The 23,177-nt window shown below is 44.3% G+C and overlaps 2 protein-coding genes across 2 annotated transcripts; both read right to left on the reverse strand.

Moving 5' to 3' along the window:
• Positions 1 to 956: 956 nt before the first annotated feature.
• LOC136626353 (trypsin-like) lies at positions 957 to 7,881 on the reverse strand. The gene is made up of 5 exons (XM_066601339.1): positions 7,842 to 7,881; positions 5,939 to 6,098; positions 5,604 to 5,857; positions 3,394 to 3,530; positions 957 to 1,179 (listed from the first exon to the last, which is right to left on the reverse strand). The coding sequence occupies exons 1-5, from the start codon at positions 7,879 to 7,881 to the stop codon at positions 1,030 to 1,032; spliced, it is 741 nt and encodes a 246-aa protein (XP_066457436.1). The 3' UTR covers positions 957 to 1,029.
• A 9,326-nt stretch (positions 7,882 to 17,207) lies between these two features.
• Positions 17,208 to 23,177, reverse strand: LOC136626354 (anionic trypsin-2-like). Its single transcript, XM_066601340.1, has 5 exons — positions 23,024 to 23,177; positions 22,663 to 22,813; positions 20,772 to 21,031; positions 18,785 to 18,921; positions 17,208 to 17,453 (listed from the first exon to the last, which is right to left on the reverse strand). The coding sequence occupies exons 1-5, from the start codon at positions 23,064 to 23,066 to the stop codon at positions 17,304 to 17,306; spliced, it is 741 nt and encodes a 246-aa protein (XP_066457437.1). The 5' UTR covers positions 23,067 to 23,177; the 3' UTR covers positions 17,208 to 17,303.

A 23,177-nucleotide genomic window follows, 5' to 3' on the forward strand; every position in this document is an offset into this window, starting at 1 on the left:
GGATTTGCACGGAAGACAAAACAGGACTGTTCATAGCTCATGTCCGGCCACCTGCACAGACACACAGAACATTGCACTATTCACACAAGGAAACACAGACGCCATAAATGGAGAAAACACCAGGGTATTGGGAAACCAGTAATCTTTAGCCAGAGGGCTGGTATATATGAGCAGCAGACCAGAGGGATTGGCTGGCTGGAGAAATCCACACCCAGCCAGTTCAATTAACACACACCTGTGAAGCTGTGCTGCTGGTAACCCATATAAAACAACAAATCCCAGCAGCACAACCTGACAACAATCAACCAATGGCTGGAGGACTGGGTGACTGTAGCTAGCCTGCAGCTCATGAATATCCAGGACTACTTTAAGCACTCCTCTATGCATGCATTACTAAAACTATTGCACAGATCCACACAACAGACACATTACTACCTTATGCTGCCCTCAGATAGGGGGTGCAAAAAAATGGTGATAGAGTCTCTTTATTTTTGGGAGACCTGGGAGACACTATTACTCCTGGGGCCACTGAGAAGGGACACAGTTACTAAAGGGATCACAGAGAAGGGGTACTCTTACTATAGTACCACTGGGAGGGGGCACAATTACTATTGGGGCCACAGAGATGGGGCATAATTACTAATAGAGTCACTGTGGCTATTCAAGCGCACTTTAAAGTGAACTGTCCACTAATTTAGCCTATCTGGAAAATTTTAACTAGTATGCAATATTTTTTATCTTCTTTTCTATTGTCTAAACCGGGTGTGTCTTATAGTCCAAAAAAATCTGATATATGGAATATATTTTTTCCTGCTGTAGTTGGTCATGGATGAGGCCTATTTTAGATCTACGGAGAAATGAGCAGATAAAGAGTTTTTGCAGGTTTGATCTTATGATTTGGTGCAACATTGGCATCTAAAAAGAATAGAAGTGAGTAATGTGCAAGTAATAGGAAATTAGATTTTAAATTGTTTTATTGAATGTTACATATATTTTGTGCTTCTCATTCCAGCTACTCAAATCTGATGTTTAATTGTTGGCGATGGTTTCCTCAATCCAGGACACGTAGTTGCACACTTTAGCATAAACACCAGGGTACCCACTTAGTGCACAACCGATTCCCCATGATACTACTCCTTGGAGTTCTCCATTGCAAACCACGGGGCCACCAGAGTCACCCTAGAAGAAGTACAGTATACATCAAATGGAATGTAACATTATTAGTTTACATTTTACATAATGGTCATGTAAGGAAACAGTTATTTCTAAGCTGGCCATACATTTCAGACAATGATCAGCCACCAGCCGATTGACCTTCCACAGGATCGTTCGTACAAATGATCCCACCAGCAAAAGTAAGGAAGATTATCCATGGAGAGAACAAAACTGGTGCAGAGTAGTGTAATAAAATAAAAGAAGTAATACTCACCTGCTCCCTCCCCTGCCACTTTTGTTCCTCTGGCAGACAGTTCCTCAATGGTCTTCATTTTCCAGTTGACATTGTGATGGTCATGTAGCCACTGCAGGCAATCACTGGCTTTACTGCAGTGATCACATGACCTCATATTAGAATGTGCATCAGGAGATGAAGACTAGTGGGGGACCAACCGTTGGAGGCACAAGAGTGGCAGTGAGCAGGTATTTTTTCTTTTATGTTAAATTTGACCAATATTCCAAAGGCTCAATGAGGTTTTGACAGATCTTGTCATACACTTGCAATTTAAGCCACAGTCAGTTGAAATTTTCCAAACAGGACAGATCAGGTAAGGTGACCAGACGTCCCGATTTAGGCGGGATAGTCCCGCTTTCCGCCAGGACCCCAGCGCTACAGCCATTTGTCCCACTTTCGGGACGTCGGGTCACCATTATAGTGACTACCGTTCGAGGTGCTGCAGCTGGCAAAAGTGTGTGCATCCGAGATCTTTGTTCCCCCCTCCCCTCACCTGTCATCTTTGGCTCTGCAAGAAAGGTAAAGAGGGGGAGGAGGCGCTGCTGCGGGCGTCATTATTACTGCTGGGGCTACTGTCAGGATCACTATTACTACTGGGGCTACTGTCAGGGTCACTATTATTGCTGGGGCCAGAGCTGAGGTCACCTGTTATTTTTTGTGGCTACTGTGGGGGGCGGGGGTCACTGTTATTGCTGAGGCTGGTATAGGGGAGCACTAATACTGTTAGGGCTATTGTGGGGTCACTAGTATTGCTAGGGCTGGTATAGGGGAGCGATAATTCTACTAGGGTTACTCTGGGGGTCACTGTTATTGCTGGGGCTTATATAGGGGAGCAGTAATACTACTGGGGTACTGTGGGGGTCAATATTATTGCTGGGGTTGGTATAGGGGAACACTATTACTAGTGAGGGTACTTTGCACATGGGAGCATACCTCTAGTTGACTTGTTTACACTTGGCAGAAATGCTGCAGAATATCTGCAGTGGAAATTTCCCATCTAAAAACAGTCAAAATCTGTAGTGTTGGTGCAGATTTTGAATGAAAATCAGTATCCGCAGATGATTTCATACTATGCGGCGCTCCCCCCTCACCTCCTCTGAACGGCGTCCTGCTGTCAGCGCTCCCTGGCTTCCAGTTCCCTGCAGCATGGTCCGGTGTGTGGCACCGCTGGTCAGGTGATGCTGGTCAGGTGAGGCCACTACGGGTCACTGGTAACCAGAAGCCGGGGAGCGCTGACAGTGGGAAGTCAACGGAGGTGAGGGGGAGCGCCGCATAGTGTGAAATCAGCTGCAAATATGTGGCTGATTTCCTGTCAAAATCCGCACCAATGTTACATATTTTGACGCATATTTTTGGATGCAGAAATGCTACATAAGTTGCTCCCTGTCTCTTTTTGAACCGGCCCTGTACTTTTTATAATGACGGAGGTAAAATCATATGTTGTGATAAGCCCCTCCCCTGACCACACCCCTTTGTCCAGCTTTGACCCTCGGAAAATTTGGTCACCTTAGATCGGGTCTTTGGTAAACTATTGCTTGCCATTGTGAACATTTGTGCCTGTTACTTTTTCAAGTGATCCTCACCCAAAATGTTCAAATTATCTTATGTATATGGCCACCTTTAAGGATTCATGCACATGGCCGTATTGCAAATCAGCGCTGCACAGATCCACAATTGGCATTGAAATCTCCTCCTCTGTATGCCTTGGATTTTATGCAGCATCATATGGCAGTTTTCAGAATGAATATGTGAGAAATAACAATGCATGGCTTGTTCCATCACATGCCGTATTCCAGAGGAATGGTCTACTAGAAGCTCCAGAAGAATATGGCTCCATATGGTGCCACCAGAAGTCCTAATGCTCCTCAACAGAACCGTGTACCTTTTCCATGTGCATTAAGCCTCACTATGGGAGATGATACATAAAGTGACTTGTTTCTTACCTGGCAGGAATCCTTGCCACCTTCTAGGAATCCAACACAGATCATGTTGTCGGTGATTTGTCCAGGATAGGAGTCCTTACAGTCCTGGTCAGACAGGATGGGGGCATCAAGACACTGCAGGAGATCTGGGTAGTTAACTAGAGAAGACAAGACATCTTATAAGTAATAGGATATTAGCAGTGATGTGGATATTATTTCATATACACTGTATATTTTACAGGCGATCTGCAGAGCATGAACCAGTCAAAATATAAGGTCTGTAATATCACAAGTGAGTCAATCTACATCATTAACTATAATCAATGGGAACACCACACTGCTCTTCCATTTCCTGCTTTTCTCATGGTTAGGACTGGATGCGATGTCCTGGAAGAGCAGTGCAGAACTCCCATTGATTTAAATCAGAGTTAAAACAGTAATCCCACTTCCTGTGCTGATGACCATGCCCAGCCCGCTGCACTGACAGTGGGCCAGATGATCAGCTGATGGATGGGGGGTCATGAGTGGCAGATCCCCATTAGAGATGAGCGAGCATACTCGCTAAGGGCAATAACTCGAGCGAGCAATGTCCTTAGTGAGTACCTGCCCACTCAGAAGAAAAGATTCGGGTGCCAGCGGGGGTGTGTGGTGAGTTGCGGGAGTGAGCAGGGGGGAGAGAGGGAGAGAGATATCTCCCCTCTGTCGTCCCTCCCGCCCCCCCCCCCCCCCCCGCTCTTTCCCACCACTCCCTGCCCCCCTCCGGCACCCGAATCTTTTCTTCCGAGCGGGCAGGTACTTGCTAAGGACAATGCTCGCTCAAGTAATTGCCCTTAGCGAGTATGCTCCCTCATCTCTAATCCCCATCCATCAACTATTCATGATCTATCCAGAGGATAGGCCACCATTGAAAAAGAGGGCAGACAACCTCTTTAACACAACTTTTTAAGTGAGTTGACTCAAGTTCAAATCTATAAAACTTTATTGACAGGGCCAAATAAACATTAGCCTTGCCAAAACCAGTGGAGAGTATGAAGAATAGGGGTGCGGAATTAGGCTGAGGATTTGGAGGATAAACACACATCCAGGGTAGGGAGTATAAAAGTCCAGCCTAGTGTTTCTTGGTGGTTCTACATACAAATTACACTTAAGTACCCCATACTGGCAATCATATAGTGTGCTGCAGATTAAAAGCACAGCAAAAATGCTGATGCACATTGGCACAGAGCCTGTATTTATAGTTTCTTTAGTATGGAGCCATACAGTTTCCATGAACTGGAACGATGAGGACCTTACATTATCTATCACTTGATGCCATCCTCAGGGGCATAGCATGTGAGGTGCATCCGGGGCATATGTTAAAAGTGTTAGGCGCCAGGAGGTTTGCTTGTGGTTTGCTGATTTTGTTTTGGGAAAGATCTGGGGCTGCACCTGGGGTTCTTCATTTTTCACCCTTTAACCCCACCAATCGGTATCTGGTCTTCAGTGTGCGAAACCCCAGACAATTATGGCAGAAAAAGTCTTGGTTATGAGGCAGCTGACACAAACTGGTAGGAGTTTTTGTAATGCAGTACCCGAGGTTGTAGACTGAGATGTAGTCTCAAAACAAAGCCATGGTCAAGACAGGTGGAATACTTTAATAACGATGAAACAAGCTCAGAGTCAGGGAAGTCAGCAGGCAGAATAAGCATGGATAATTAACAAGTCGAGGTCACGAGTGGAGAAGACGGGAAAAGCTGAGTGAAACAGGTAGAGATCAAAAGCTAGGAGAACTATTAGAACAACTAGCCATGTTTGCACATAATAGAGACTGATTGCTCAGCCACCAGCTAGTGTGAGAAATTACCTTAAATAGCCCAAGACCAATAAGGATTGGCTCGGGACTGAAAAAGCTGGGTGCACATAGTGGCCTTTAAAAAGTGGGCCAGGCACAAGCAAGCAGCCTATGGAGAAAGGAGGCAGCCAGCTTGGGAGAGAGAAGAATGTGCCATCTGCTGCCAATGACAGATGCAGAAGGGTGGGGACCGCATTCGCAACAAGAAGAGATGAGGTAAGTTGCCGGCTGCCCTCAGTGGCATACCAATTATCATATCATAACATTGTACCAAGTAGTCTAATCATAGAAGATGAGAACATTGAAAAAAAACAAGACCGAAGCCAAAGATAGAATGCATGATAAAAGGAAAGCCTAAACTGTTTGGATAATAGAAGACCATATAGAGGACCGTACTCACCTCCACTGCTCAGTGTGTTTCCCCACCCGGAGATTAAGCACTGGGTTCCGGCAACATCACAATGTGTGGGCAGGCTGATACTTTGGATTCTGGCGTTGAGAAGAGCGGGCTGGGAAAGTTTAATCAACATGATGTCATTATCAAGCAGATAAGAGTTGTATTTTGGATGACGAATGATCTTTTCTGCTGAAATGAACTGTTCTGTTCCTTCCAGAACCTCAATGTTGTGTTCTCCAAGTCTGACCTCGATGCGTCTATGAGTGAGGAAAGTTAAGATGTTTAGTCACATCATTGGAAATTCTAATATAGACTGTATGTCTTATCATATCACTTACGACTTGTAGCAGTGGGCAGCAGAGACCACCCATTGGTCATTAATCAGGGATCCTCCACAGAAGTGGTAACCAGCATTCAGGGAGACTTGATAGGGAGCAGAGTTCAATTCACAGGTGTAGCCTCCTACAATCTTGTCATCGTCGTTGTAGGGGAAAGCCGCTGTGTTTAGAAAAAAAAACGTCTAGAATTATATCATAAACCATCAATAATCAATATAGTTCTTCCAAACTGCATACTGAGGTGCTCCCCAAATACCACCAAGCCTAGCCCAAAGAGTATTTAAATACTGGCCTAGGGCACAAGCTGAATGCCCTGCAAACACATGTCCAGTTAGACCTTTGATTTTAGGTGAGTTTCTACTATAAATACAGATTTGCTACATATAAGTCAGTGGAGCCTGAAATGTTGGAATATGAATCCATATTTTGATTGCTTTTCTTACATGCAGTAAATATAGCTCAATAATATAAAAATTTGCCCAAAGCCAAAACCAGAAGTGAGCATCAGAAGTAGTGTTGGGTGAACTGACCCAGTTGAACCCTGTTTTGGGTCGAACTTTACTAAAGGTTTGGTTTGTCATGAACCCAAAACGATCTACCTAATACAGAGTTCTACTGGTTCAGTTCACCCAACACTACTCCTGAACACTGGTGTGTAAGACTATCTAAGAGCTATAAAAGCTCTGCACAACACTCTCAGGGTGTTATACAGGGCCTTTATGACTAAGACAGTGTTATACATCATCTTGAGGGGTTTTCATGAACTTCTGGTTCAAACCAATTTTGCAAAAGTTTGGTGAACTGATCGAGTTAAACGTTTCAAAAGTTCGCTAATCACTAATCAGGAGCCTGTATAGGCAACACCATACAGTGAAAATAAGCTAGGAGCAAGGAATGATAAGTACTGTAATTAGGGGTGTGGTTTCGAGTCTTAATTTTGGAATTTGGCCGGCTGTCTGACTAAATATTTGGTCCTAACTGGGGTCTGATAAATTTAGACATGTGGTCTTGGGTGTTAAGTAAAGTGACCCTCTAGAGCTGCAACAAAATTCTGTCCAGGGACCCGAGGGGGGAGATACAGTATATTGCCAGCTGTATATTTTCTGTGCCATTGTCCCTCGGATCTACTGGTGTTCTGTCCTTGTTTTTGGTCTTGCAAGATGGCTGCCGCAATCTTCCGCCTATCTAGTGAATACTGTGCATCGTTAGTCTGAAGCATTTCATGCTACTCTCTGATTAACCAGCACCGAACACGTGAGAAACCTTGGCTAATCAGAGAGCAGATGCAGTGAATCTATATTCTAAGGGCCCATTAAACACGGGACGACCTGTCGGGCGCTCATGCGATGGTAAGTTGAGTTTAATAGACAACAATTAGCCAACAGACTTCCTTTGAGATCATAACAGTGCTCCTGGAAGTGCTAGAAATCAGTGCTACAGATCTCATCAAAATTCCTGCTCTATTAACTGAATATGTCTGTGTTGTTAGTACTGCGTAACATTTCAGCATTTGGGGCCCCGCTTTCAATTTTGCCCAGGGCCACACTCAGTCTAAAACTGGCCATCCTCCCCTCAGGTTCCTGAACAGAATTTTATCTTAGGGTCTTATTTAAGGGTTTGGAGTCTGAATTAATATTGGGGCTAAATCTGTGGTCTGTGTTCATTTAGAGGTCTGGTCCAAGATTTGAATTAATTTAGAGGTTTTGTCTCTGGATTTCCAAAGAATATGCCACTATTAGGACTTACAGTCCTGTATAAGGTGGAAATAGTTTCCAGAGAAATATCATCAGCAATGCAGAGTTTTTGTAATCTTAGGTATTCTAGACTCTGACTTTAGTTGTAGCCCTTCTTAAAGTGATATCATAATGGCCTAAAAGCGTAAAGAGGATAATTCCCTACTCACCAGCCAGTCCTAAGATTGAGAGGAGGAGAAGACACTTCATGATGACTGAGTGAGGACGTTGGAGGGGCAGAGAAGCCTTTTATACCTCTCAACCATCTTATCTTCACACTCCACCACATGTCTGTTCTCACGGAGAGAGGCTCATGGGCCAAATCCAGGAAAAATCTATTTGAGGAAATGTTGCAGAAGGTTGGAATTGGTTTTAATTGTGGATAATAAGCAATTAGTTAGTCTCACCTCGTTCTAGTCTATTTTTCGTATATTTTAGATGTTAACTTCTTCTTAGAGTCACCTTGGGGGCTTTCAATCATCCATGATCATTTGCAAAAATTTAATTCCAACCAACTATGTAGATTAGAATCAATTTGCGGCTGAGGTTCCATCTTTTCCTGAATGTAATCAGTCAACCAGTGCTTGTGCTATTTGTCCCAGACCATATAAGCTTGCGCATTACTGTTTATAAATGTACCATTGGAGGGTCTTCACTTGGAAGTGGCTCATCTTGGGGAGAACAATTGGCTTTATCCATCTAGCACTAAATTTGTAACCTGAATTAGTCATAGTCATAATTTCTTTCCATGCTTTTTTCATCTCATCGCAATTTCATCAGTCTTCACAGTAAGTTAAAGTTTCCACCTTCGGTTACCTCATTAATAGCAATGTGTTTCAAGCAGTTAGTTTCTCAAGGTATCTGGCTCATGACTCCCGTCTAACATGTTGATCTTGGCAACCATACTAACCTGCTGTCCTAAATGGTTTATCAAACTGTGATGAAGGACATGCTGTCTAGAACATGTGTGCTGGGTGGAAAATGTGATACACTTTATGAGCTTTATCAGAATGGAATGAAATGAATGAATGGAATGAAATTTTCTATGTGTCATTGTAATGATGATATAAGTAAGTGATTACAATATCAGAGCAAAAGAATAATTTGTCACGAAAAACTTCCCCAGTAAAGGGAGGCTCTAGTACCCTGTTGGGCCACCTCTAGTTTGAATGCAAAATGGGATACGGGTGGGCATGGAAGCTCTAGTTGGGCTGCCTCTAGCTTGGATGCAAGATGTAGTAGAGGCAGGCATGGAGACATATACGTTCCATATGGTATCCTGTGGCATATTGCTCCCGATTTGCTGAACCGAGCCTCTAGATCATGCAAACTCATAGGATGTCGAAGTTGGTGTCACCAGTGGTTCTATACATCTTTAACTGGTAAATTTGGCAGCCAGGCAGACCACTAAAGTGTGTCAATTTTGTAAAGGCATTCCTGTAACATCCTTGTGTGTGCGGCCGAGCATTATCCTTCTGGAAAATGCTTCTTAGAAGCCCTGCCATGAGAGGAACACATGTGGCTGCAGGATGCCCTGGACATATCATTGTCATTGTCCCTCATACCACTACTGACTGATTGTTGTATGTGATGGCCCCCCAGACCCTCACACCAGCCATGTGAGCAGTGTGCTGATCCTCAAAAAATTCATAATTGCAGTGCTTATCCCTAGGTCTCACGAGAGGAACACGGCGTTGCCCAAGCTAAACCTAGATTCATTGCTGATGACAACCCGGTTTCACTACATAGCAGTCCAGTTTCATCATCCATGGCATCACTCAAAATGGAGGTGACAGTGGATGGTTATCAAAAGCAGTACAAGTAATGGGAGCCATGAGACTAAATGGTTCTGACAGACACAGGGGCCTGTAACAATGGTGCCACCTGTCTCTAGATAATGGAGAACAAAACAATTGGAGTCACCAGCATATTGCTAGGGGTCACAGTTACATCCCGGACACTCAGCAAATGGGGGCCAGTGGGACCCCGACATATACTGTCTTACTGCCACCTCCCCTGGGCCAGCTATGGGTGGCATTCAGGGAGGGGAAGGCTGTTACCCAGGGAGCCGGCACCTAATTACAAGCTGCAGACATTCCTGGTGCGCAGAGCTCTCTTCCACTGAGAGACGGAAGTTATGATTGGTCACACAATTACCAAAAACATGAAAATCGTACATTTTTTCCTTCTGCTTTGCTTAGATTTATTCAAAAACTATGCCTCTCTCCTCCACTCCGGCGTTTGCAATGGGAGGGGGTGGGGCAGGGGCAGAGCTAAGCTCTGTTCTGTCCAGCCCACTCCTATTGCTGGCTATGGACAAGGGGCGGGGAGGGTGCAGGAGCTTAGCTCCCTCCCTGTCCCACCAACTCCCATTGCAAACCGCTCGGAGGAGAGGAGAGAGGCAGAGAACGAGGGAGGGGGAGGGAAGGGGGGGACTGCTCAGATGGAAGCATATATCGGCCGGCCCGTGAAAATGCCAGCCGATATATGCTCGTGTAAATAAGCCATAAGGGACTACAAACAAATTTTCACCCAGGCCAGGAAATTTTTGGAAAGCTTATGCCAATGAACTCGATCATGTATGTGAATTTCTTTTGCAGATATATGCAGCATGGTTTAGGTATGGGTATGGATACACATACTGGGGGGGGGGGGGGTGGAAGTTTGCTCAAGCTGTACTTTTGCACCCAGATCCTGATCCTTTAGATACGCCTCTGGTTAGAGTTGCTTGTGCTTGCCAGAGGATCAGACAATCTTTTCTACTAGTAGTCTGTGGAGGGAATCCTGAACCCGGTCACCTTGTGTGTATTCCCTTATGTACCTAATGAATAGTCTGGTCAGAATGGCCCAAGTGGGGGGCAATTAGTCAACATGACCATCCAGCTTCTCGTATTTCAATCATTTACCCCCTCAAACCTTGTTAACTGGATGAAATCTCTTTGATTGCATCGTAAAGGCATGTCTAGTGGTCAACAAGCTCTACACAAGTGGAAAAAGAGATCCTTCACACAAAGGTAGCCTCTAAGAGCCTTTTTATAGGCCAAAGGTGAAACCACTTTTAGGACCTCAGGTGACAAGACCATCCATCTAATCACAACTCTCATCATTTACATATCTGCCTGAGATTTAACTGCATGCCGAGTTTTGCTGCAAAACGACAACTTCCTCTAGGGACTGGATTTCATTTGGCCATAGTTTGCATTTATTCTGAGTAGAAAAAAGTGTTAAAAATTGGGTAATTATGATAATTCAGTTTAGGTGAGTTCAGAAAGATATTATTGATCACTTCTTCCCCAAGCTTCTAGTGATCAATCTTTCATCATTGAATCCCTAGTCATCTTTGGATCTCGGTACTCTAGGAACTGTGAGGCAAGTCTGACATCCCAATAAGATGAGAAATACCTTGTGATTTGTTGTCCAAAAGAAGACAGATATACACACAATTTATTAATGTAGAGAACAAAAATATGAATAATGAAACCAAAAAATGGGGGACCCAGAAATCTGACCCTGACCTACTAATGTGATGAAACTCTACCTTAAAAATAGAGCACTTGCTCCAATGAGGGCAACCCCACATCAGGAACCTGGGGCAACCCTGACTCTCCCTAGTTAGAAAACAGGGATGATGTTTACTGCAGATAATAACCAAGGATATGGTATAGATGGAAACAAGCAAGGACTAGATGAAATACAATAGTATAATAGTCAGAAGATAGATGTCACAACATCCAAAATATCCAAAATGCCAAACAGACAATGACTATCTGACAATGAAGGACAGTTGCTACCAATGTGATCAGAAACACCTACAGACTGTACGTGTTGTGCTGGCTGGGATCTGTTGTACCACATAAGTTTCTAGCAGCACAGCCCCACAGGTGTGGAATGATTGAGCTGACTGGGTGGGGTGTTCTCCTGCTAGCCAATCACCACCGGTCTGGTTGCAGATAAATATCTTCCTTCTGCAAGAGGAAGCTGGTTTCCCTTCACTCTAGGCTTTGTTGGTTTTGCATGCCTGTACATGTGTTGTGTTTGAACATGGGCTAGTCCAGTGTCTGTGCATGTGGCCAGACATTAGGTAGAAAGTCCTGTTGTGTATATGCTGTGAACAGTGTCATGTTCTGTATGTCTGTGCAGGTGGCTAGACATGAGGAGTGAACAATCCTGTTCTGTGGATAGTGTGAACAGGGGCTAGTCCAGTGCTTGTGCAGGTGGATAGACAATAAGTGTGGATAGCGCTGTTCTGTGTATATGGTCTGAACAGTGTCATGTTCTGTCTGTGCAGGTGGCTAGACATGATGAGTGAACTGTCCTGTTCTATGTGGTTGTGGATCTGATATGTATGAACCCTAGTATGTTGCTGTGGAATTTGTGTTCTGTGTGCCAGTCTGTTTCTGTGTATTAACCCTTAAGGGATATTCAGGCCCGAGGTTCTAGTGCAGGGCCGCCTCTATCGAGGCGATTGCCTTGCCTATTAGGTAGGGCCCTGCCATTCTCCCTGCAGCTTGGGGTTAGTTGTCCTGCTAGTGTGGGGACCCACAAGGCAACGAGAAGCGTTGATCGCGGCTTGCGGGCCTAAGTATTTTGGCCAATATATTAACCAATACCTCGTACTTTGATAGCTATTACATCTGCTTATGTGTACAGGTATGCATGGCGAGTGTGTGTCGTCAGTCGGTGTTACCATGAGGCCACTCAAAGATTTGTTTTTGGTAGGCCTGTCTGACGCAGTAAAAGATTTATTGCTGTCCCATCCATCACCCTGTACTTTGAATCAGGCTATGGAATTCGCAGTCAGAGCTGTTCGTAGCTAGAATACCGTCAAGAACGTGATGCTAAGTCTCTGGCGACTTCTACAGCCTGTACCCCATTGTCAACCCACGGAGCTGATGGTATGGAAGTGGACCATTTGAGTCCTGCAGAACGGAGGCGGTTCCGGGTTTCAAACCAACTCTGTTTCTACTGCAGCAAGGCTGGTCATCACATTGCGTCTTGCCAGGAAAGGCAGATACAGAAGCAGCAGGAAAACTTCAGCTCCTAGGTGACTATCAGGAGGGTCATCTAGGAGGTCAGATACTCCCTAAATTACTGGTGCCTTGTAGTGTGTCTTACAAGGCTTTTCACAGGGTGGGACAGGCCTTTATTGATTCTGGGTTGGCCGCAAACCTTATCCATTTGCCGTTCGTAAAACCACTGTTATCAAGTTTTACTGCGTTAGGTTTGCCGATCCACTTTACCAGTATCGATGCAACCCCTATGTCCTCAGGGGTAGTGCAGTGAAGGACACCAGAACTTTGGTTCATGGTTGGCGCATTACATTCAGAGGTTATTTCATTTCTGGTCAGAAGATGTCCGTAGATTTCATTCTGGGATTGTCGTGGCTAAGGACGCACAATCCTCAGTTCGATTGGACTACTCTGGAGCTAGTTCAGTGGGGAGGGTGCTGTCAGGATTAGAGATGAGTGAGCATACTCGCTAAGGACAGATACTCGAGCGAGTATCATCCTTTTCGAGTACCTGCCCACTCGTGAGAAAAGATTCGGGTGCCTGCGGGGGTGAGCGGTGTGTTGCGGGAGTGAGCAGGTGGAAGAGGGGGGGGGAGAGAGAGATCTCCCCCGCGCTGCCCCCGCCCGCACCCGAATCTTTTCTCCCGAGCGGGCAGGTACTCAAAAAGGACGATGCTCGCTCGAGTATCTGTCCTTAGCGAGTATGCGCGCTCATCTCTAGTCAGGATCCACTAGTGCCTGTTACATTGTGCTCAACCGATACTTTTAATATTCCAGACTATTTACGGGATTTTCAAGATGTGTTCTCTAAGAAGCTTTCTGAGGTGTTACCCCCACACCACGAATGGGATTGTAGGATTGATCTGGTCCAGGATAGTCCCATCCCTAAGGGGGCCATATTTAATCTGTCGGGTCGGGAGCATGAGGCTCTTAAATCCTATATTTCAGAGGCTTTAGCCAAGTAACATATCAGACCATCAAAGTCATCAGCTGGAACAGGCCTATTTTTTGTTGAAAAGAAAGATGGGTCTTTGCGGCCTTGTGTTGACTATCGGGCTTTAAACAAGATCACCATAAAAAATCAGTGCTCGCTCCCTCTGATCCCTGATCTGTTGAATCAGGTGATGGGAGCACGCTGTTTCTCCAAGCTTGACCTTCGGGGGGCTTATAATCTTATACGTATTAAGTCTGGTGACGAGTGGAAGACCGCGTTCAACACCCCTTTGAGGCACTTCGAGTGTCTGGTTATATCCTTCAGGTTATGCAACGCCCCTGCGTTTTTTCAGGGGTTTATGAACGCGGTCTTCCACGATTATCTAGGGGTTTTTATGGTTGTCTATTTGGACGACATTTTGGTGTGCTCGTCGGATTGGGACACGCATGTCAGACATCTCCATTTAGTGTTAGAACGGCTACGGGAGTACCAATTGTATGTTAAATTGGAGAAGTGCTCATTTGGGGTCAAACGTGTGTCATTCCTTGGGTATATCATTACCCCAACTGATGTGTATATGGAGACAGACAAGGTTGTGGCAATCGCACAATGGGCTAAACCAGATAATTTGAAGGCTCTTCAGCGCTTTCTTGGGTTTGCCAACTTTTACATAAAATTCATCAGAAATTTGTTAGTGATTGCACAACTGCTGACTGATCTCACGAGAAAAGGAGCAGATGTGACGTTGTGGTCTCCGGAAGCTTCAGAAGCGTTTGAGCAAATTAAGAGGGCTTTTTCCACTGCACCGGTGCTTGCTCAGCCTGACCCTCAGAAGCCCTTTTTTGTGGAGGTAGACGCTTCGGAGGTGGGAGTGGGGGCAGTCCTCTCCCAGGAATTGGGGGGCCATTCAGGGTATAGTCTGTGTTCCTTCTTTTACCGTAAATTCAGTAGCGCCGAACGCAACTACGATGTTGGGAATAGGAAACTGTTGGCAATAAAATGGGCATTTGAAGAATGGTGTCATCTTCTGGAGGGGGCTTGATACCAGGAGACAGTCTTCACCGATCACAAGAACTTACTGTATCTTGAGAGTGCTAAGCGTCTTAATGCGCGGCAAGCCAGGTGGGCGCTTTTCTTCTCAAGATTCAATTACAGTCACGTACCTGCCAGGATATAAAAATGTGAAAGCTGATGCCCTCTCCCGCAGTTTCGGGACTCCGGAGGTTAAGGACTCTCCTCCGGAAGGCATCCTCCCGCCCAGTGTCGCAGTGGCAGCCCTGACACGGAACCTTCCGGCTCAGCTTCTGAAATATCAACAAGAAGCCCCGGAGGGGGTTCTGGCAGGGAAGTTATTTGTACCGAGGTCTCTGCGGTTGTTGCTTGTGGAAGAATCTCATTCCTCTGCTTTTTGCAGGGCATCCAGGGGTCCAGGAGACTCTTGGGCTATGTTCCCAATTCTACTGGTGACACGGCATGGCACGGGAGGTCCGGGAGTTCATAAATCAGTGTTCAACTTGTGGTAAGAGTCGCCGCAAGAGCCCTGAGGGACCGTTAATGCTGCTGTCAGTACCTGGTAGTCCATGGTCGCATGTGTCCATGGATTTTGTCACTGACCTGCCTCTGTCACAAGGTTGTTTCACCATTTTGGTAGTTGTTGACAGGTTCTCTAAAATGGCCCATTTTGTTGCTTTTAAAAAATTGCCATCTGCCACTGAATTAGTGAAGATTTTCATTAGAGAGATTATAAGATTGCACAGAATGCCGGTCAATATAGTTTCAGATCGGGGGGTGCAATTCGTGGCCCAATTTTGGAGGGCCTTCTGTAAAAACTTGGGGACATCCCTGTCTTTCTCATCAGTGTTTCATCCGCAGACGAATGGGCAAACGGAATGTAAAAATGAAGACCTAGTACAATACTTGTGTCTTTTTGTGGGCGAGAGGGTCAGTCGGAGGGTAGAGTTTTTATCTTTGGCCGAAATTGTCATAAATAATCGTATCAGTTCTGCGACGGGGGTGTCACCTTTCTTCTGTATGTTTGGTCGGCATCCCCGGTTCCTGACTTCCATTCCAGTACCTACAGCTTGTCCCGCTGTTGATGTTGTTACTAGTGAGTTGCGGGAGGTCTGGAATGGTGTGCACAAGAATCTGGAGGAAGCAAGTGGTTGTATGCAACTACGTAGTTGTAAAAGGTCCACTGTGTCGGAGCTATTTGAGGTCGGTCAGAAGGTTTATCTGTCCACGAGGAATTTAAAATTAAAGCTCCCCTCGGTAAAGCTTGTGCAGCGTTTTATCGGTCCCTTTGCCATAATGCGAGTCATTAATCCTCTAGCTTATGAGTTGGATTTACCGAGTTCTTGGAGGATGCATAGGGTGTTTCATAAATCCTTTTTGTCTGTTATTGGTTCCGCTCCGTGTGTGTCTGACTTCGGTCCCGCTCCAGTGAAAGTTACCTTGTCTCGATCCAGCTCTGCCAGTGTTCTGTGGTTTTCCTGTTGTGTTGGTTTATCCTATCGGCCTAGCCTGTCGGTACTAGTAAGTTGTCATCTGCATAGGTACGGCGGTTCCTTCCTGTCCTGCCACTAGGCAGCGTAGGGTCATTGTTGGCGGCCTGGACCTGTCCACCTTTGGGGCTACCTCCAGGAAGGGACAGTGAGGGTCAGGGAGTCCCATGCCGTGCGTACCTGTGCCCACTACTAGTACTGTAACAGTCGATTCCTCTTTGTATCTTGGTCATGTTCATATGGGCTCGGTGTTTGTTTGCCCACACGAACGTAACACAGACTAGAAGTATAAAAGAAGGAGCCAGAATAAATGTCCACACTCTGATTGGTCGACTGGGACACACACCTCCAAGCCAACCACTCCATCCACACACCCTCAAAGAAGTGCTCATGTTGGCATCCATCTCCGAAAAGACACTTGAACATGTGCCGGTGTGTGGATCACATGGGCCAGGGTTGATGCCGTGGCGTTACCCTAGGTCCCGATCTGACATGCCCAGCAAGCCATGACATCACTGTTCCATTCACCCCATTTAGAGCAGATATACCATATATGTGATCTTGTGTTTTTGTATTTAGTCTCTGCAAGTAGGGATATGCTTAAAAGAAACAATTATAGTGTCTCATACTGTCTAATAGATGATTTACTGTCTAATAGATGGCTTACTGTCTAATTGATAGCAACTACTCTACTGTATGATTCCCATGGCTCACTGTCACGGGTTCGACTGAGTACTGTTCAAGAATCAAAATCCATGATGTAGAGTACGTCTAGGTGGTTGAAAAGAAGTGCTGATATGTTATTTTTTGGATAGGGTTTTTCGGCAATCTGTGCCCCCTGGAACTAATACCATATTTGGTGAGCAGTGCCCTGTGCGACTATACGGGTCACATGTAGCTAAGGCTGGTCATAGGTATAGCTGTAACTCTTTTTGGGACAGTAATTTGTATATAGTCAAGACATAAACGCTGGGGGCTGGGACAATGTGCCTCATCTGTGTTTTGCTGATGGGAAAATTTAAAAGGTTAAAGGATCTTTATCCACTTGCAAAATGTGACATTCAGCATATTAACAATTCAGAGTCTGGGACATGTGATCAGCGGAAGTTTATTATAGAGAATATGGTAACATCTTAACCTCCAAATCTTAAATTACAGTCACAGTCTCCTTGTTCCTTGTCTTGTACTTTAGTTGTTAGCTATGGTTTCATTAATCCAGTCAACAAACTTGCAGACCTTGGCATAGACACCGGGATAATTGGGCTGTGCGCATCCATAACCCCAGGACACTATTCCATGAACTTCTCCATTGCAGACCACTGGGCCACCAGAGTCACCCTAGGATGAAGGACAGGAAGAAGTTATTTAGATTGTTCAGACTTTATAATCTAAAATTTCCATACTAAATTTCCAATAATAATGTAAGATTTAGCTCAACACAATAAACAAGTCTATATGCCTCAGAGGTAAAATTAAGAGTACAGTGGATTTAAAAAGGCTTAGAGCTGTATAGGTTCATGATTTGACAGTTTATATAGAGATCCAAACTGATTTAAAAAATTGAGCAAATATTTAGTAGATCACAGAACTTATTCTCTAATGTTCCTAAATTATATCCTGTATTATACTCCAGAGCTGCACTCACTATTCTGCTGGCAGAGTCACTGTGTACATACATCACTTATCCTGTATTATACTCCAGCGCTGCACTCACTATTCTGCTGGTGGAGTCACTGTGTACATACATTACTTATCCTGTACTGATCCTGAGTTACATCCTGTATTATACTCCAGAGCTGCACTCACTATTCTGCTAGTAGAGTTACTGTGTACATACATGACTTATCCTGTACTGATTCAGAGTTACATCCTGTATTATACTCCAGAGCTGCACTCACTATTCTGCTAGTGGAGTCACTGGGTACATGCATTACTTATCCTGTACTGATCCTCAGTTACGTCCTGTATTATACCCCAGAGCTGCACTCACTATTCTGCTGGTGGAGTCACTGTGTACATACATTACTTATCCTGTACTGATCCTGAGTTACATCCTGTATTATACTCCAGAGCTGCACTCACTATTCAGCTGGTGGAGTCACTGTGTACATACATTACTTATCCTATACTGATCCTAAGTTACATCCTGTATTATACTTCAGAGCTGTACTCACTATTCTATTGGTGGAGTCACTGTGTACATACATTACTTATCCTGTACTGATCCTGAGTTATATTCTGTATTATACCCCAGAGCTGTACTCACTATTCTGCTAGTGGAGTCACTGGGTACATGCATTACTTATCCTGTACTGATCCTCAGTTACGTCCTGTATTATACCCCAGAGCTGCACTCACTATTCTGCTGGTGGAGTCACTGTGTACATACATTACTTATCCTGTACTGATCCTGAGTTATATCTTGTATTATACCCCAGAGCTGTACTCACTATTCTGCTAGTGGAGTCACTGTGTACATACATTACTTATCCTGTACTGATCCTGAGTTACATCCTGTATTATACCCCAGAGCTGCACTCACTATTCTGCTGGTGGAGTCACTGTGTACATACATTACTTATCCTGTACTGATCCTCAGTTACAACCTGTATTATACTCCAGAGCTGCACTCACAATTCCTTTATTATGTTATGGGAATCTAAATTCACCTGACAGGAGTCCTTTCCACCTTCTGGATAGCCCAAGCAGATCATGCTGTCTGTAATCTCCCCTGGGTAGGATTTATTACAGTCTTCTTCAGATACAATAGGAACGTCCACACACTGCAGGATGTCCGGGCTAACAACTAAAAATTAAAAACATTCTAATAAATGGAATATATCTCTTGGAAATAAGAAAACTCAAAAAACTTGACTTTTCAACTTTTATGAGAGAGTGTTGTGAGCATGCTCTAACGTGCTAATACTGTTGTACATGGAGAGGGAGGAGGAGCTGAGCTCACAACCTACTGTGAACAGCTGATCTTGTGTAATTTGTCTCCAGCTTCATAAGAAAGATGTTATGTAACTTTAATTGCAACCCTGCCCTTTATTGATAATGAGGGCTGCTAATTAATAAATAGTCGTACCAGTCACTTGAATAGCTGATACAAAACTGAATGCTGTGTGCGAGTGTGAAAAGGTCTCAAAAACTCAGGAGACTCCAAAAAGACATTTGCACCAAAGACTAATGGAGTAGGATGCACTGAAGCATTGCTTTATTTTAGTCGGCAATAAAGGACCCACGTATAGACAGAGATGTAGTGTTCTCACATATAAACATCAATGTAGCAAACTTGTAGTGACATTTCAGACTACTGCATCCTTTATCAAGCTACTAATGATGGAGGCAAAGTTTTAGGGAAACCCTACATGTACTGGACAAGTTCTAAAGGGGAGGGGTGCGATAGGAAACGCCCCTAGATAATCCTATAAAGCACATCATGATGGATTTCTAGGGGCTTTTCTCATTGCCCCTCCACCCACACCCCCCCACTCTACAACTTATCTGGTATAAGTAGGGTTTCCAAGAAACTATTCCGTATGAGCTTGAAAATGGACACTGTAGTTCAAAACATCGCTACAATTTTGCTACACTGATAATGTGAAAACACTACAGCCAGGGGCATAACTATAGAGGATGCAGGGGATGCGGTTGCACCCGGGCCCAGGAGCCTTAGAGGGCCCATAAGGCCTCTCTTCTCCATATAGGGAGTCCAGTACTATGAATAAAGCATTATAGTTGGGGGCCCTTTTACAGGTTTTGCATTGGGGCCCAGAAGCTTCAAGTTATGTCTCTGTGCAGCATGGTTTAGGTATGGGTACGGGTACAGATACAGATAGAGAGGGGGTCCCAGCTCACCTTTTGCATCAGGGCCCCTGAGCCTCTACTTACGCCCCTGACTACAGCTTTGTCTATTTGTGAAACTTTTATTGCCGAATGAAATAAAGGAAATTTTAAGTGCATCCTACTCCATAAGTCTGTCTTTTTGGAATCTCCTGAATGAGACGGCTACTGACATTGCCTCAATGTACGCAGTACAAGCTGAAAAGTAATAGGAAATGTGGAGTTATTGTTATATGTCTTATACATTGCGACAATGATCGGCAATGGGATCGTTCGTACAAATGATCCCACCAGCAAGAGTAAAGAGATTTATCTGGGAAGAGGAAAAAAAAACTAAAAAGTTATGCTTATCCTTCAGTGGCCAGTTCCTCACTGGTCTTCACTTCCTGATGACTGCTGCAGCCAGTCATGGGCTCTATAGTAGCCGCCACATGACACTGTGTCAGCATGTACAACTACAAGTGATGATTAGCGAGGAACTGGCCACCAGAAGAATGGGCGCGGGAGCAAGTGATATTATATCTCTCAGGCTAATAGAGATAAATTTGTCCAGTATGGTAAACCATCACCAAAGTTTCACCAATGTCATACTCTTAAATTTTCTGCCACGGTTGGCCAAAAGTTTCCAACAAGACAGATCATGTCTTTGGCAAACTATTGTTCACTATCGTCCATCACGAACGATCATTCATTTTATTATTTCAAGAAATGGTCGTTCAAAATGGCCCAAATTCGCTATTTTAGTTGGCCATTATCTTATGTGTATGGCCATCTTTAGAGTCATAGACCTAGGCAAAGTCCGTAACTTACGTCCAGTGTAACCCCAGCCAGACACCAGGCACATGGTCCCTGCAGATGGGCTACTTCCAGGGGGACAGTTTTCAGGAAGCTTGATGGGTTGGACTACATCGCTGAGCTCAGCTGGCACTGATAGCTTGATTAACATGATGTCATTATCAATCAAATAAGAGTTGTACTTCGGGTGTCGAATGACCTTTTCGGAGTCAATGAATTGTTCTGTTCCCTCTGAAACTTTTATATTATACTCTCCAATTCGGGATTGAATTCGTCTAAAACGAGAAGAAATTGTTATTGGGTAAGGTACGGCAACAATTTGTATGGTTTCTAATTAAATATTTAGAATAGGCAACAAAACATCTTGGAGAAGACCACCCAAAGATGCAGTAATAAAATGGTCTTCTAGGGGAAGGTCCTCCTAAAAACCCCTTTGAGGTGAATGGAGCTGGTCATGGCAATGCTGAGCTAATGTCAAACACTGATGAACAAGATTGGCACTCATCAATCTGACCTTCGCACAGGGCAATTCAGACTCTTGTAGGGGACGGACGATGATGGCTAATACGACTGTTCGTCCTCGGAAGAGTTTTATTACTATCGGCAGAGTATCCCCAAGTCACACAGAGAAATGTGATGCTGACAACAAATATTTTGGATGATGCATGTCAGATGAAATCACCTGATGAGTAATTGGTGGCACCTTCACTTGGCCCAATGATCAGGCAAACGAACGTTCCTAGGAATGTTCTCACCTGATCATTGGGCCATGTGAAGGCCCCTTTATGCCTCTTTTACACTGTCAAATTTTCTGTAGGAAGAAGTGGCATTTGCCATTTTTCCAAGTCAATCAGAGCTCTTTCTGCTCCATTCACATGGAGCAATCACCATATTGTATGTCCCCAAAAGATCACTGGTGCGATCGTTCGTCCCCAAACAGTTCCATTAACCTTAACAGCACATAACTGTTTACACAGGGTAATATGCCATCAACAACCAATAATTCTTGGTGCCATATGAAATATGCGATCACCTGACAAATTAGCATCTGCTTGCTGGCATCTTCACACAGGGAAATGATTGAGTGAATGAACATTCGGTTAAAGATTCTTTTCAATTATCATTCCATGTAAAAGGACTTCTCAGGACTATTCACATTGCATGTGCATTGCACAATATGACAGAGGTATTTGGTTGAAATTCTGTATACAGTAACTCCCCAACTTACATGAAAAAAGCACTTTTTGGGCATACATTGAGTCAATGAGCCCCTGTGAAAGTGTTTAGTGTGTGTAAAAAGCTTTCTTGGTGAGCAACCCGAATATAGAATACAAATACCCTTAGGCTTTTCTTTCTGTTGATCGGTGGCGGTCTAGCCTCATACATACAATACTTGCCTATCCTGAGGAAAGCCCATCATTTTAAAGTCTTGGACAGGGTTATCCAGAGATTGAAATGCTTACTTAATTCAGTCCCTTCCAGCGCCTCCACTTCCGGCCCTATTCCGACACCAGGTCAGGTGGTATAGAGCTCCCTCCACCATCCCAGTGTCGCAAATGTTATTGCAAGGGGCTGGCTGTTTGGTTCATTTCATTAACTAAGCCAGTGCCCTTCCTTGTTTCTGTATCAGCCATGACAGAGAAGGGGGCTGTCTTAGTTATTGATATGAGCCAAACAGACCAGCCCCTCCATCACTATCAATGAGAAGGCAGGAGAAGACTCCATACCACGTGACTCAGGGATGGAAATGGAGGTGTTACCACTGCTGGACCCAGACTGGATCGGTTGAGTATTTCGATCAATGAATTTAAGTTTTAGTGAAATGGGAAGTTCTCAATAACTTTTAGAATATCTTTCGGACATCCTGCCCTCTACTGGAAATCTACTGATCCCTTACAGAACTTACGATTTATAGCAATGAGCAGCAGACACCACCCATCTTTCGTTGATCAGGATCCCTCCACAGAAATGATAGCCGGAATTTAGAGACACCTGATAGGGCACATTGCAGGGATAACCGCCAACTATCTTATCATCATCGATGAAGGGGGTTGCCACTGAAAAAAAGAGAATTGTTTATGAAGTTGGGAGTTGGACAGCCTTCTAATAATGTTTACATGACTTACTATAGTAACACTGAATTCATACTAATTTCCATTTACCAAAAATAACCTGCCTGAAAATTCCCAAAAATCCCAAAATATAATTAAGAAATGTTTAAGATTCAACTAAATCTTCCAACTAGGATATAACAAGAGTTAACCTACCAGCAAGGCCCAGAAGAGACAGGACTACGAGGATCTTCATCATCAAACGAGAGTCTCCAATGACTCGGAGAAGTCTCTTTATACTTTGGTTTATCAGTAATGTTATCGTCTCTCTTGTTGGTTCACATGCTCACTGCTAATTGTGTAATACGGA

This window comes from Eleutherodactylus coqui, chromosome 4 (assembly GCF_035609145.1).
Source record: "Eleutherodactylus coqui strain aEleCoq1 chromosome 4, aEleCoq1.hap1, whole genome shotgun sequence".
Taxonomy (NCBI): domain Eukaryota; kingdom Metazoa; phylum Chordata; class Amphibia; order Anura; family Eleutherodactylidae; genus Eleutherodactylus; species Eleutherodactylus coqui.